The following is a 15,320-nucleotide window of genomic DNA, read 5'->3' as shown; positions in this document are numbered from 1 at the left end:
GCGCTGCGCAGGGCTTGGGCGGGGCGGGTGGGTGGCAAGGGATCAACAGAGCGGGTGGAGGGAGCAGTTATGGCTGCTCTCAGTCCAGTCCCCAGAGGCTCTGCCTCTCAGAGTCCCAGCAACCGCTGCAAACCTTGCAGAGAAAGCTGCCCTCGCATTCCGACTGATGCCAGACAGTCCTGCTTCTCCCATTTGAGTCTGGGTCCCTAGAGACTTGCCCAGAACTGGAGCTCAGAATCTGAGACTCCCTCCCGATTGAAAACAACAACCGCGCCCTCAGCTACCAGCCTCATCATTGAACTATTTAAGGCATCTCAGTTTTCTCTATCTGGCTCTGCTAGGGTGGTAAGGTTGAACTCCTGCAGGTTCACCCTCCTGCCAGCAGTGGCCATGGGCACAATGACCTGTCCAGGTCTTCTCAGCTTTCTTTACTGGGCTCTGTCAGGATGGGTTAGGCCAGGGGTGGGCAAACTTTTTGACTCGAGGTCCACAATGGGTTCTTAAACTGGACCGGAGGGCCGGAACAAAAGCATGGATGGAGTGTTTGTGTGAGCTAATAGAAATTCAAAGTAAACATCATTACATAAAAGGGCATGGTCTTTTTTTTTTTTAGTTGTATTCATTTCAAATGAGCCGGATCCGGCCCGGGGGCTGTAGTTTGCCCACGGCTGGGTTAGGCTATGAAAGCATGTGTGGCTCCACCCCTCTTCCAGTAATGGCTATCATAGTTGCTCTTGTTTGAAGCTTTCCAGCCATCTCTGCAAGGGGTCTGCTGTAATGGGGAGAGAGAAAAGGTGATGCCTTTTCTTGGGAGACCACTGCTTCTGTCCCTCTTACACTCCAGGCTCTAGTGTGAGTCTTGCATCCAGTCCTCCACTATTGCCCTCACTGGAACCTCAGTGGGTGCTGGGCTGCATCTGCAGCAACCTCCCCTTCCTTCCCTGTCCACCCCTCCTGCTCATTCAAATCTTCCCACCTTCAGATGTTCTGACAGGTGGCTCTTTCAGGTCAGGTATCTTTGTGTGTTGAGCAGGGGGTCCTTTGCTGAGTTATAATTGTCTAACTTGTAATTTTAAGAAGAGAATAAAGGAGTCTTCTCACTCCACCATGATGCTGACATCACCCTCTGAGTTATTGTGGTTTTTATCTGAAAGCAAACTTTTTCTATTCTTATCTCACTTTTGAAAATTAAAAAATGCTTTTTTATCATAAAGTAGTACATATTTTCTATAAAAATCCAATATAATAAAAGGGTAATATGCAAAAAGACCGAATGGCAGAACCGAACAACCAATCAAAATGTAATATGCTAATGATATACTAAGGTGCTCAACTGCTTCTATGATGTGCACTGATCACCCAGAGGCAGATGCTCTGACTGGTAGGTTAGCTTGCTGCTGGGGTCCGGCTGATTGGGACTGAGCAAGATGGGCCGGATATGCCCTGGAGCCCTCCCGAGGCCCCTCCCCGGGAGATTGTGCAACGGTGGGGTCCCTCAACCTGGCCTGCACCCTCTCACAATCCGGGACCTTTTGGGGGATGTCGGAGAGCCAGTTGTTTGTCTTGTTGGTATTGACTTGTGTAAGTTCTTTATATATAAACAAATCGGAGTTTTTAAGTCATTCTTCTCTTTTAGAAAGGAGGACATTTGCTCTGATTTCTCAGAATGGTCTCCTTTTGTGAAGTAGTGTATATTTTTATGTACCTAGTGATTATTTTTCCAATTTATTCATATTTAGAAGGGATGGTTTATGCTTACTGTGTTGGAATTTGAGAAGGATTCTGTTGGAAATTGTGTAAGCCCCTTGCCAATTACTTTGTCATAGTATATTTGTTAAATAAGCAGTCCCCATGACTTGGGGTCATAGGAACAGACTGCTGGTGTGATGGCTCCTGGCTGGGCGGGCGGGCTCCTCCTTTGTTGAGGGTTTCATTCTCTCCTCGAGGAGCCATGGGAGACCCAGAGCTCCAGGTGTCTCTGTAACTCCACTCCTGGGCTGGTGGAGTTTGTTAGTGAGTCAAGTCATTGCTTTTCCCTCTCATATTTGTAATACTTCATGTCAGGTGAGTCCCATGTTGCTTGGAACAAATCCCCTTCATAGCATCAGTTTCCCATAATTCCTCTGCTTTGATTAGAAATTGCCGCTTCACCAATGAAACCGAGGATCGACATTCAGATGGCTGGCTGCATGTTTGTGGCATTGATAGAAATCTGTTATGCTAGTGTTTGTATTTGATCAACTACCTCAGTTCTTAGTTGTTATTGCCAAATTTTCCCCTGGCTCTGCTGTTTGGGGCTTGCAGGTTCCCCAGATTTTTGGGAATGCTCTCCACTTGCTCCCTCCGAGGGCTCCTCCTTGGCTGTGTTCAGTTGCAGACTAGTAGGTCCCTCTTTTGACCTAATCCTACCTGTGCTCGCGTAGCAGAAATCCCTCAGTATCTGAATACTGGTGGCATCCTTCTTTGTTTAGTAGAAAATGATTTAAAATAAAAAAACTTCCCTAATTGTATATTTCTTAGGTCATGCCAATAAGTTTTGGGGAGAGAAGAATTTAAATATATGGACTCAAATGTATGCCATCTTCTCTATTGGGCCAAGAGATCAATGGATTTATCTGCATTAAGTGCTTTCAGGAAGTCTGAGTGTATTGTGTCTTCTGCTTTTCCTTATCTACCAGATGTTTCTGTTTTGTAATAGATGATTCAACACGTGTTCCTCTTGGAGAAAACAAGGACTACATTAATGCTAGTTATATTAGGATAACCAATTCTGGAGAAGAGTATTTCTATATCGCTACCCAAGGGCCACTGCCAACTACCACAGATGACTTTTGGCAAATGATTTTGGAAAATAACTCTAATGTTATTGTCATGATAACCAGAGAGATAGAAGCTGGAGTTCCCAAATGCCATCATTACTGGCCCGTTTCTACGAAGAAGCCTTTGGAACTGAAACACTGTCGTATCTTCCTGGAGAACTACCAGATACTTCCATATTTCACCATTCGAATATTTCAAGTTGTGAGGAAGTCTGTAAGTTTTTAAAAATCAGTATCAGATACATATTTCATTATATAAGCATGCATGTCAGGGTGAGAAGTTAGGCATAAGGTAGCGTATAGACCAGGATACTTTTTTTTTTTTATTTAATATATTTTAGTGAGTTTTTACAGAGAGGAAAGGAGAGAGAGAGCTAGAAACATCGATGAGAGAGAAACATCGACCAGCTGCCTCCTGCACACTCCCCACCGGGGATGTGCCTGCAACCAAGGTACATGCCCTTGACCGGAATCGAACCTGGGACCTCTCAGTCCCCAGGCCGACGCTCTATCCACTGAGCCAAACCGGTTTCGGCAACCAGGATACTTTTTAAATAACTTAGTTTTACTTCTCTCTGGCATTAGAAACTAAGACCTCACCACTTCCACTTGTGCTTAATCAAACACTGGCTGGCGAGAGGAAGGAATGGAAGGAGGGAATGGAGTGAGAGAGTGAGTATTGGAAGTTGCCTAATCCTGGGATGTACTTGGGCTGCTTCTGCGAAGTGTGACAGATGTGTATTGAGTCTTTAAGGTATGTTAGTTATGTGAAGGCATGTTAGGAATGTGCCAGGCACCCTTACAGAGTGGTGGTGAGTTTGGTGTGCTCAGTGGTAATGTTGCGATCCATGTGGAGAGTTAGGGAGCTTTGGAGGGAAGTACTTAGCATTACTTGTAGTTTTGGGAAGGTTTGTTGGAGGCAGTGGCATCTGAATTGAGAATTACCCAAATGAGAAAGATGGAAAGAGGGAGTAGATTATCAAGATATAAAATGGAACGCGGTATATATAAAGAAATATAAGTAGTTAAATGTTTCTGGAACATAAAATTGCAGTGCCAGGAGGTAATGAGAGATGAGATGGGGTTATAGAAAGTAAGCAGGGGCAAACCAGAACATGAAATTTCTTGGATTTTAGTGAAGGAGCCAAACTTTATTATGAAGATAATTGCGAGACATTGAAGAATTTTAGTAAGAAAGTGCCATTGTCATCTAGGGAAGTTGGCATTGAGATGGAAAGCAGAAACTTTGGTGTTTTTTAGATAACATTGGCAGACTTATATGTGACTTATGACTTTTGACTTATAAGTGACAGAAAGAGTGGTCAAAAGTATGCTATGTAAAATGGTAGCCAAATGTGGCTATTTAAGTTTAAGTTATTTAAACTTACATAAAATAACAAATCTATTTTTCACCTGCAGCAGTCCCATGTTACCAGAGGCTACCATATTGGGCAGCACAGATATAGAACATCTGCGTCATTATAGAAAGTTTTGTTGGGAAGTGTTGTCTGGAGTAATTCACAGATTTCTTGCTCTTATAGACTCAGAAAATAGAAAAGCAGTGATTTATAGGAGGAAGTGATGAGTTAACTTCTCTAAGTGGATTTGATTAGCAAGTACGTGATACGTGTGTTCCGTAGGAATGAATGGGATGGGAGTTAAACAGGAAGCTTGAAAAAAAGGGATGATATTTGGAGTCATCACCAAAGAAGTTGATTTGATTAGAGCACAATGACTAGGAAAAGGGTTTCTGGAGGCATTGAGATTGGAACCTATACATTTTTAATTGCAATAAAATAGGCAACTATGTGATGATTTTCTCCCCGACAGCCAGACTATGGGATTTCTGTTCACTGGTTATGGGACTGGCCCAGGGTAATCTGTGGCAAGATTCAAATGATAAAGGGAGTTGACAGTTTGTAAGAGAATGATTCTGATAATTAGTCATGAAGTCTTAATTTAGAGAGATGAATGAAATCTGGCCAGTCAACTAGGAGTACGTGGAGGACACAAGGGACAGGAGAGTGCACTTGGTTGCATTGAAGTGACGCACAAATGAGGTGCTAGCATATAGGCTTCTGGTCAGACAGTGGCAGTGGATTTGAAGAACTGGAAGCTTTTTGATCCCTGACATTGCAGGTGGTGCTCCTCACTGTGAGGACTAGGAGGAAGGAGTCTCTCCTCTGCAAGAGAGAAATAAAGGTGCTGTGATTCAGAATATCGGTGGCACTGTGGGAAGACTGTGCCCTGGATGGTGTCAGAACCTGTGGTAGGGAGAAGGTCAGGATGTTCTGTGAATGTAGCAGATGAAACAGGAGGTCTAGCTAGTGGGTTATAACAATGAAAAGATGAAGGTAGGAGGTATGAAGCTCAAAAGGAAGAGAGTTTTGTTTTTTTCAAGGAGAAGGAATAGTGAATTGGAAACGGGAGTCGGCAGCAAGCAGTATGTAACCTAGTCTCTGTGCTCTGTGATACCTAGGGCCTAGATCAGAGCGCCAGAGACAGTGACATGCCTGTGGGAGGCGGGGCGGTAACCAACTTTTAATCTTTCTGCAAGTTGGTTTTGAGTTTGACATGCATCTTCATCCAATAATGTTTGTAATTGTTGGTCTTCAAAATTTTTCGGTTGACCTGGATGTTCTTTGTCTTTCATACTGAAGCGAGGTGTGGCGAGGCACATTTAGGGAGGTGACTAGGGTTTCTAAGATATTATTGTGGGATGGTGGCCCTGTGTGCAAAGGGAGAAGTTGAGAGAGAGAGGAGTAGGGAGGGATGGGAGAGGCAGATTTGCAAATGAGGAGGGTATGAGCCCAGAGTGAGGAGCAGGATGTCAGGAATAACAATGACTGACATGGATGCAGAGCTTGCTGGCTGTGTGCTGGGCACCATGCTTGTTCTGTATACCTGGGGACTCGCCTGATCCCTCATTCCCTTGATACCTGTTGATTCCGTCCTGTTAACCAAGTAGCATGTCAGGGGCTGGGGATATAAAGAGACACAGTCTCAAGTCTTAGAGTACTTGCAGGCTAGCATGGGAGGAAGACACCAGCCCTAACCGGTTTGGCTCAGTGGATAGAGCGTTGGCCTATGGACTGAAGGGTCCCGGGTTCGATTCCGGTCAAGGGCATGTACCGTGGTTGCGGGCACATCCCCAGTAGGTGATGTGCAGAAGGCAGCTGATCGATGTTTCTCACTCATCGATGTTTCCAATTCTCTATTCCTCTCCCTTCCTCTCTGTAGAAAATCAATAAAATATATATTTTTTAAAAGACACCAGCCACATCAGTTCCAAATGGGGTGTGATGCCTGCCGCGGCAGGAGAGGGCAGCATGCTTGGAGAATGTACGCCAGGCGGGAGGCACAGATGCATGGTCTGTCTGCATGGACTCAAGTTCTGGGATCCACTTACGGAATTTTGGCAAGGGAGGCCAGGATGGTGGCCTTTGGGCTGAGGCCCACAAGCCTCAGACCCATGTGGTTCTGTTTGGAGAACCTGCATCAGCGGCCTGTCTTCATGGCACTGGGTCAGTCAGGAAAGCAACTCTCCATGGTCAACAGCAGCAGGAGAGATTTAGTCCTTGAAATATGTGATAGGGTGAGAGTTACCCTAAAACTCATGCCTTCACAGGATTTTCAAGGATTGTTTTCATCACTGACTTTTAGGTGCTGATGATTCAAACTTGAGCTTTCTATTTGGAACTTAGGAAAACTGGTGCACTAGGGCAGCAGGAGAGGAGTGAGAACCCACCCTGAGTGTTCCCCATGGGTCCCCAGTGAAATTAAATGAGGGAGGACCCTGAGAGAGGTTATCCCTTTGGAAGGGATGATTGGAAAACTCCAAGTGCTTAATCTGTCAGTCTTGAGGAGTTTCATGACTCCACATCCAGGGGCTCAGCACAGGTCATCAACCACCCTGTCCTCATTGGCAGAGGGCATTGGTGCTCCCGGTCAAGCAACTTGATAGCACATATCTGTTTTAATTAAACTTAATGATATTTAAGCTAAGAAAGAGTGCTATTCTATATTATTCATAATATGTTGGGCCATCTTTGAATTCCTGTTTTTTTCTGCAGCCTCATGGTGCAGAAGAAAGATAGTAGACTTGGATTCAGGAGGCCTACTTGGTAGTCTCAGTTCTGACCTATTTTACATCTCTCAGTCACGCTAATCCTGACTTCTTTATCTCTAAAATGAGGGTAAATAGTGCCACCTCCAAACACTGATGTGAGGATTAAAAGCTATAATGCACAGTACCTGAACAGAACAAGTGCCCAATTCATGTTTCCTGTTGGTATTCATATGTTTATTATTGTAGTACCTATAGCCATTATTATTATTATCATTATTATTTCTGGTATATTAGAAATTAAAATATTATCTTTAATATAAGAGGTTGATATATCTGTCTTCTCTATCTCTCCCCTTCTTTTTCCCTTTCTCAACAGACAAGAACTAGGCACTTTATAAAACAGTTGCAGTTCACCAACTGGCCAGACCACGGCACTCCTGCACCACCAGAGTGTTTCATACAGTATGTCCGCTATGTGAGGAGCATCCACCTGACAGGACCCATCGTGGTTCACTGCAGCGCAGGCGTGGGCCGGACCGGGGTGTTCATCTGTATGGATGTGGTGTTCTGTGCCATTGAAAAGAACTTTGCAGTAAGTGTGGGAATTAAGTAGATAAACCCGTATCAGTAAAACTCTACTTTCAACAGTCTTCCAACAGCTGATGTTTAGTTAGTTATTAAGAGCAACTTAGTTACTAGGAGCAACTTAGTAAAGAGACATGAGCTTTGGGAACCTGCTCCTTAACTGCTGCAGGTTCCTGGAGGTGGTTGTGAGGACTGAAGTACATAATGAAACGAATGGCTTCGAACATAGTACCTACACACTGAGTGTGAGTTCATCTTCCTTCCTCTGCCTTCCACCCCCAGGGGCCTCTTCCCGGCCTTGTTGGAGAAGATTGGTGACATGTGCCTGTTTTGAATGGACAGAACGACATGCATGTAGCACATTGAAAACAATGCAGACTTCAGAGCGATTGAGAGGCTCGGGTGTGACTGCCAGTTTTGCCACATACTGTAGACTTTTGGCGACTTTGTGCGAATTGTTCATCTTCTCTGCAACCCAGTTTGCTCATATATAAAATATGGATAATAATATTGTTGGATTTGAGTTATTCATTAGCAATTCTTTACTTTCCTCTTAATTTAGACACGTGGTGATTATACTATCGCCTTTATTATTGCTTACACTGATGGGGTAATGTGACTTTAGACCTGTGGCCAAACAGGCTACTTGCTGAACGTTCTGCGCTTCAGCAGTGTGGGAGGGCGTGCGTGCACTGAGCAGGCGGGGCTCTGACCACAGTCAAGCCCAGGAGTGTGACCCTATGGCTTAGTCCAGGCGACAGGGTGTGGGCGTGCCTGGCAGACAGCGCTGCAGTCAGGCTGTTGTCGGAACAGGCCTCAGACTCTTCTCCACAGACTCTGGGTAGTTGTACTCGACAGTGACAGCAGATGCTGCTTGGGCCCTGGACCTCAGGGTGCATGATGTGGGAGGATAGGAAAATGGCCTCTCCCGGTCACTCCTGAAGGAGGGGCAAGCAGTTTTCCTTCTTTTCAGAATCTTGAGCCCAGTATCTCCTAGCATTTCACTGTTTCCGATTGAGTTCCTATTGAGGCTGCCCCTTCCCTGAACTAGTCCCTGTGGGAGATGCTGGTTAGTGTAGGCCAGTCAGGGCTGCTCCAGGCCTTAACGGTTGAGAAGAGGAGAGGAATGATTTTCCAGAGTAAACTTAGGGCTTTATCACATAGAAAGAATATAAACTGGCTAGCCCCCCAAAAGACAAATGTTCTAAAAAATGCTAAGTGTGTCTGATGTTACCTTTTGTCCTGTTAGCAGAAAATGCATTAGTATAATTTTTCTTTTATATATTTTTCATCATAATTTCTTAAGTAGTTTGTTTATCTTTATTTTATATCCCTTGTAGAAATGTAAAACTGTAAATATTCTATTTCATAACCCTAAGGAGCACTGTCTTTTTCCCACATTGTACCTTCTTTAGATCCTAATGTGTTTTATGGTGTCATCTGTCTGTTTAATTGACAGTGTGTATAAATGATGCATTTTACAATCAAGAATGCCTTAGATTTGATGAAATATAGTGGTTCAAAAATAAGAAATACACTATTTTTTCCTTATTGGTTTTCCATAAAGCCTTGAGCTGTCACATATTCGTACTGATGCCCCTCTCTACTCTTCAGAAATGCTTTCCACCAGAGCTCTGGGGGGTGTGGCCTTGGATCAGCATCAGTCTGTAGATGTTTGATATCTGCAGAAATTGCTTTATAGGAATCGAGAGGAAGCTTTTAGAAGCACTTAGGGCAGTTTGGTGCATTGCTAGATGGTCTAGAACCGTGGTCGACAAACTGCGGTTCGTGAGCCACATGTGGCTCTTTGGCTCCTTGAGTATGGCTCTTCCTAAGCCTTAGGAGTACCCTAATTGAGTTAATAACAATGTACTGCCGAAACGGTTGTGGCTCAATGGATAGAGCATCGGCCTGTGGACTGAAAGGTTCCAGGTTCGATTTCGGTCAAGGGCATGTACCTGGGTTGCGGGCATGTCCCCACTAGGGGATGTGCAGGAGGCAGCTGGTCGATGTTTCTCTCTCATCGATGTTTCTAACTCTCTATCTCTCTCCCTTTGTCTCTGTGGAAAATCAATAAAATATATTTAAAAAATAAAATAAAATAAAATACTTAAAAAAATAATAGTGTACCTACCTATATAGTTTAAGTTTAAAAAATTTGGCTCTCAGAAGAAATTTCAATCGTTGTACTGTTGATATTTGGCTCTGTTGACTAATGAGTTTACCGACCACTGGGAAGCATGAGCAGCGTGCTGGTCGCGTGAGCAGCTGTAGACCATGTGCGTGCTGGGAATTCACATGGGGAGGCTTACATGTTGCAAGCTGCAGACAGCCACATGTGGCTGGACAAGTGTGACCTTTGACATTTAGGATTAACTTATTATAATGTTAAAGGATATGAACATCTGAGAATATGTAACCATCTATTTCTTTTCATTAATTGTTATTTGTAGAGCAATTTTCATAGTTAATCAAGCCTGCTTACAATCCCTGAAACTCTGGAGACACTTAGGTTGCTCTGAGTTCAGACATTCTGCACACAGCTTTCCCTTGCACACCTGCAGCAGTAGCAGCCGCTCACAGGCAGTCACCAGCTATCACATAGAAAAGTGAGTAGTCCAAATTTCTACTGCACCACTAAGCACACAGTTTAGATCATCCAGCAGGTGTTTTGTTTTTTTTAAATTTTATTTTTTTTATTAAAACCGTCTTGATGAAGCAGTGTGTTGATTTGCCTTCTGGCATATTCCTTAATCTGCGTCACTACCTTCGACTATTTTATGGTCATTGCAGCTCTACTACCAGAACATAATCCTTCACAAAACTTACACTCTGAGCAACAGTTGTTGACGATGTTGTACGTTGCATTTTTATACAGTGTAGAGCTGTATAATTGTGTTTGTCAGCAATCAAACTGAGAAAAGAGACTTCTTCTTTCATGTCTCATCATGTTCAAATCACACATATACTGAATGAATTACTGTGTAAGCAATATCTATGTGTTTATTAAGTTACAGTGGTAAATAATTTGCTACTTCTGTTTCATGAATTAGTACCACTTCCATCATTAACCAGTCCCTGATCTTGTTAAGCTGTGGTGTCATTAGAAAATGGTACTTTAACTTTTCTGCCACATACAGTGGTAGGCAAAAGTAGGTTAATACTAATAAATAATAATACAGTGATTAATAAATAATAACACACATGTGGTTTTAGCAATTCACAATGAATAATAGCTGTAAAACCCCTTAAAGTATGTAAGGAATTATAATTCCAGGTAAAATTACTGTGAGCTTTTTTGGCCTTTGTTTCTCTGCATCACTTTTTTGATCCTCATGTGGTTAGTCACTGAAGCTCCATTCCGAAAGCTGTGCTTTCCCTGACAGCCCAGTCCAGAAGCTTGTTCTGCCATCAGTAAACTTAGGTTAAATAAATACAAATTCATTTTCACAATTTATCTAACCTTAAATTATAAATTTTAAAAACCCCACAGGATTTCATGCTGTTGGTGCCAAGTGTAAGTACTCATCAGCCTAGGTCCCAAAGAAGTTTTTCTCTGCTGTGTTCTCAAAGCTCTATACTTTTATGTTTTACATTTAAGCCCATAATCTATTTGGGGTTAATTTTTTGTATAAGGTGGAGGTTTAGATCGAGGTTGACTTTCTTTCTTTTTATTGTTGCCCTATAGATGTTCAATTATTCTAGCACTAGAGGCCTGGTGCATGAAATTAGTGCATGGGTGGAGCCCCTGGGTGTGGCTGGCAATCAGGGCTGATTGGAGAATGGCTGATTGAGGCCTGCAGGCCGGAGGCGAAGGAGGAGGGAGGGACTGCGGGAGGTTGGCCAGGTGGCCAGGGGGGCGGGACTGCGGGAGGTTGGCTGTGGGAGCACACTGACCATCAGGGGGAAGTTCTTGCATTGAGTGTTATATATATATATATTAAAAATAGTATACCGATTTTGGCAAATAATGCTACAGTTTCTTTAAAACTCTAAACTAAACTTAACCACATAACCCCAACAATAGCACTCTTGGTTAATTATCCCAGCGAAATGAAAACTCATATTCACACAAAAACCTGCACACAAATGTTCACTGCAGATTTATTCATAACAGCCCCAAACTGGAAACAACCTGGATGTCCTTCAGCAAGTTGATGGTTAAAACCTGGTACATTTCCAGACCCTAGAATACTATTTAGCAACAAGAAGGAAAGATCTGTTAATATGCAAAACAATTTTGATGAGTCTCAAGGCAACTAAGATGCATGAAAAAAAGTCCTTTTCAAAAGGTTATATATTTCATTATTCCATTCATATAATCCTTTTGAAACAAACTATAGAGATGGAGAACAGATTCCCTGGTTGCCAAGGGTGAGGGGTTGTGGTAGATGGTAGTTCTAACAGATAGCATAAGGAAATCTGGTGGTGTAATGGTCAGGGATCTTGATTGTGGTTGCAGTTACATGAATTTTCATATGTGATAATGTTGCACAGAACCAAAAATACACAAACACACACACTCACAAATGATCGCATATAAAACTGGCAAAATCTGAATAAGCTTTGTGGGTTGTACCAATGTCAGTTTTCTGCTTCTGATGTTATACTGTCACTATCTTGGATGTTATAATTTGGGGAAACTGGGTGAAGGATACACAGGATTTCTCGATACGTATTTTTGGCAACCTACTTTGCATATATAATTATTTCAATATAAAAATTTTAAGGCTAAATTAGATTTAAAATTATTATAAAAATTACATGTTATAAAGGTAAAGGAATGCTTATATTCTCTGATTTTTACATACTTTTGGGTTATGGTTGACAAATCTTAAAATTTTCAGGTGTCAACATGGTCTTACAGCACATGGCTGGTCCTCAGCTTGCACCAAATGTGACTTCAGGAAAATTGAGCAGCGCCCTAGCTGGTCTGTGCACTGTTCTGCTGATGACACCTCTTAGCCTGTGCCAATGGCAGACTGCCCTAAGAGTTTCTAAAACGTACTGCTCATTTCTGGACTGATCGCATTGTGGCTCAGCAACAGCCCTTTGCAGGCCTGCCCCAGGCAGCAACTACTCTGGGCAGAGCAGATCTCCATGCACACGTGTAGAATCTGGCGTCGGGCCGGCTGTTGCTCAGGGTCTCCGTTTGAGTCAAGAGGACTTTCTTTATGGAAAACAGCTGTGCTGTTATTGTGGCCAGAACAAGTCCTCCATGCATCAGACTTTATCAGAGTTATAGTGCCGCTTTAAGGTCTCTCTTTGGAGAATAGAAAGTATACACAGGGGGAAATTTGTTGTTATTTCTTTTGGAGAGCATTTCTTGTTATTTGATTGCTTCCTGCTTTTTCCTGGAAACCCACTATACAAGTGTTGCTTATCCATTAGACTAGGTTAAAATAGTGCAATTTCTTATGACTGAAAATGAGACCTTTCTGGTTAAATCTTGGCATCTTTTTTACTAGAAAGCAGTTTGAGTACTCATTTGGCAATTGTGGGTTTATGTTTCGCTCTATATGGATAACGTAGAATTACTGTCATCCTGTTGCAGTTCAACATCAAAGATATCGTGGCCCAAATGAGAGCACAACGTTATGGCATGGTTCAAACAAAGGTAAGCTCTCATGTCATAATTCTAATTTGAAGAATAATGAATATAGAGATTCACTATATAACATATTACAATTTATAGAGCTCTTTCACCTACATGAGCTCACTGAGTTCTCACTTTTGAGATAGACATTACTGATGCAGACCTTCAAGTTCAGAACAATGCAGTCTTTTCCATGAAGTAACTTCATTCTGATAGCAAATGGAAGAGCTGCGACTGAGACCAAGTCTCCCAGTGTCCACACACAAGCTTTGTTAGAGAAACATGTCTCAATGAATTTTCATAAATTTATGGATAGCAATTCTGGGATATTGACTTGCCATTAAAATATTAATCTCATTAGTCATGATAGTCATAAAACTATCATTTCTTTCACAGGTTAATTATTAGTCATTTTGGGGGTTAAGATAGTACGGATAATGAAAATAGGTATCCCTGAATCTTCAGGCTGACCTGTTTTTAGGCCAACATTGAGTAATATGGAGCATTTTATTTGAACTATTGTTGTCTGAGAGACCTGAGGCTATATCTAAAAAAAGTTTAAAGTGTGATTCATCCAAGGAAAACATAAGCAGAATGAGTTTGAGAGTGTTTCCCCTCTATTCAGTTAAGCCTTTAGTCTAGACCAAGAACTATATTGTGATCATTTATGTTTCTGATATTTTAAAAAAATATATTTATGTATAGAAGTTCTTAGTTAAATGTGTGCTCTTTAGGAACTTTCTCTGTGGCTGAAAATTACAAATGTGTTCTCTGAAAGTGGATATTGGTATTCAGTTACTTAACGGTCTGTTGTTTTCCTTATATATGTCTACAGGAGCAGTATTGGTTTTGTTATAAAATTGTGCTTGAAGTTCTTCGGAAGCTTGTAACTTTGGATTTAGAAAGACTGAAGTTGCATCACACTTGACATACCAGGTGGCCTGGAGCTTCCTCAGACAGAGCATGACAGGTTGTGCTGAAGGAAGGGCTCTGCTGTGTGCACAATATGCTCTCTCGGTGTATCATTTGATTTCCTTTCGGACAACTCCTGAAGGCAGCACTCTTTGGTTTGGGGTGAATAGTGTCTACCCACTGATTTTACTTAGATAATATCAAAATACCCTCCCACATTTTCCAATGAAATAAAAGTTTCTTAAAACAACTGCAGCCTATTTGGTTGAAGGGATTACAGAGCCCAATAAAGGACTTAAACTATATTCATTAAGCTTTTATCTGGAAAGATAGCTAAAGGGAGCTGAGGATTTCCCAGACCTTAGGAAGCCCTGATTCTGGGAGGACCTAGAACCCATAAACTGACTTCTTACAGGCATTTTCAAGACAGATACTTATCCATGGTTATTAGCTAGAATCTATACTATTAGCTGACATTTGAATAACTCAGTTCACTGAAGATTCCTATTAGGATGGTTTAATGTGTTATGCAAATTGGACTCCATTTTTCTGTACCTCCAAGTCCCATGGACTCCCAGGGAGCTCAGAGGACCAGCTGCCTTTCTAGAACCACTGGACAAAGACCTGTTGGTGTGGGGAGCTTTTTGTGGGTGGGCAGACTTCCTCCCTCCATCACATGAGCACACTGAGGAACAGTCCAAAACGAAAATAGCTGTTTATAGAGAAGGTCCAAGAGGAAACTTTTGCCTGGCTTGAGTTCTTTCCTATCCCACCCTAACACTTAACATTACTCAGTCTGCTTTGTTGAAAGCAAATATTACATTCTGCTTGCTTTTTAGTTTTTGCCCTTTAGCTAACTAATAGACTTTGATATAAGCATTATTATGTAATTTTGAATCCCTTACGCCAGATATATTTTTCAAACTAAGATCTAGGAGAGTTATTTTTTTCTTCAGAGTTCTATTAAATCATTTAATTTTTACCCCCACCCCCACCCCCCGCTGTAACATTTAAAAACTGGCTTTGGGAACCAAATTTTGGAAAACCAAATTCATAAAATGAAAACTTCCATATTCTGTTTTTGAAAAGATTGTGGCCATTATTACATTCATCTTATTATAGGACTTTGCCTCATACAATTACAGTGATAATTTTATCAAAGAATTTTAGTGACCAGTTAGATTTTATTTTAAGCTATAAAGCACTTGAATATACATCTTTGTAAAGTGTAATTCAGTAAAGATCAGAATATTCTATGTATTATATTAACAAAATTTCTAATATTAAGCTGTAGATCTTGAATTTTTAAGAGGCTTATATTGTTCCCTTGGCTGAATGA

The 15,320-nt window shown here is 41.8% G+C and overlaps 1 protein-coding gene across 1 annotated transcript; it reads left to right on the top strand.

Moving 5' to 3' along the window:
• Positions 1-1,539: 1,539 nt before the first annotated feature.
• On the top strand, positions 1,540-14,938 carry PTPN20 (protein tyrosine phosphatase, non-receptor type 20). Its single transcript, XM_015559658.1, has 5 exons — positions 1,540-1,565; positions 2,679-3,033; positions 7,265-7,480; positions 13,028-13,090; positions 13,905-14,938. The coding sequence occupies exons 1-5, from the start codon at positions 1,540-1,542 to the stop codon at positions 13,995-13,997; spliced, it is 753 nt and encodes a 250-aa protein (XP_015415144.1). The 3' UTR covers positions 13,998-14,938.
• The last annotated feature ends 382 nt before the right edge of the window (positions 14,939-15,320 follow it).

The sequence above is a fragment of the Myotis davidii genome, unplaced genomic scaffold, assembly GCF_000327345.1.
Source record: "Myotis davidii unplaced genomic scaffold, ASM32734v1 scaffold854, whole genome shotgun sequence".
NCBI classification, from domain to species: domain Eukaryota; kingdom Metazoa; phylum Chordata; class Mammalia; order Chiroptera; family Vespertilionidae; genus Myotis; species Myotis davidii.
The sequence above is the reverse complement of the archived record's forward strand: the minus strand, read 5'-3'. Positions and strand labels throughout refer to the sequence as shown.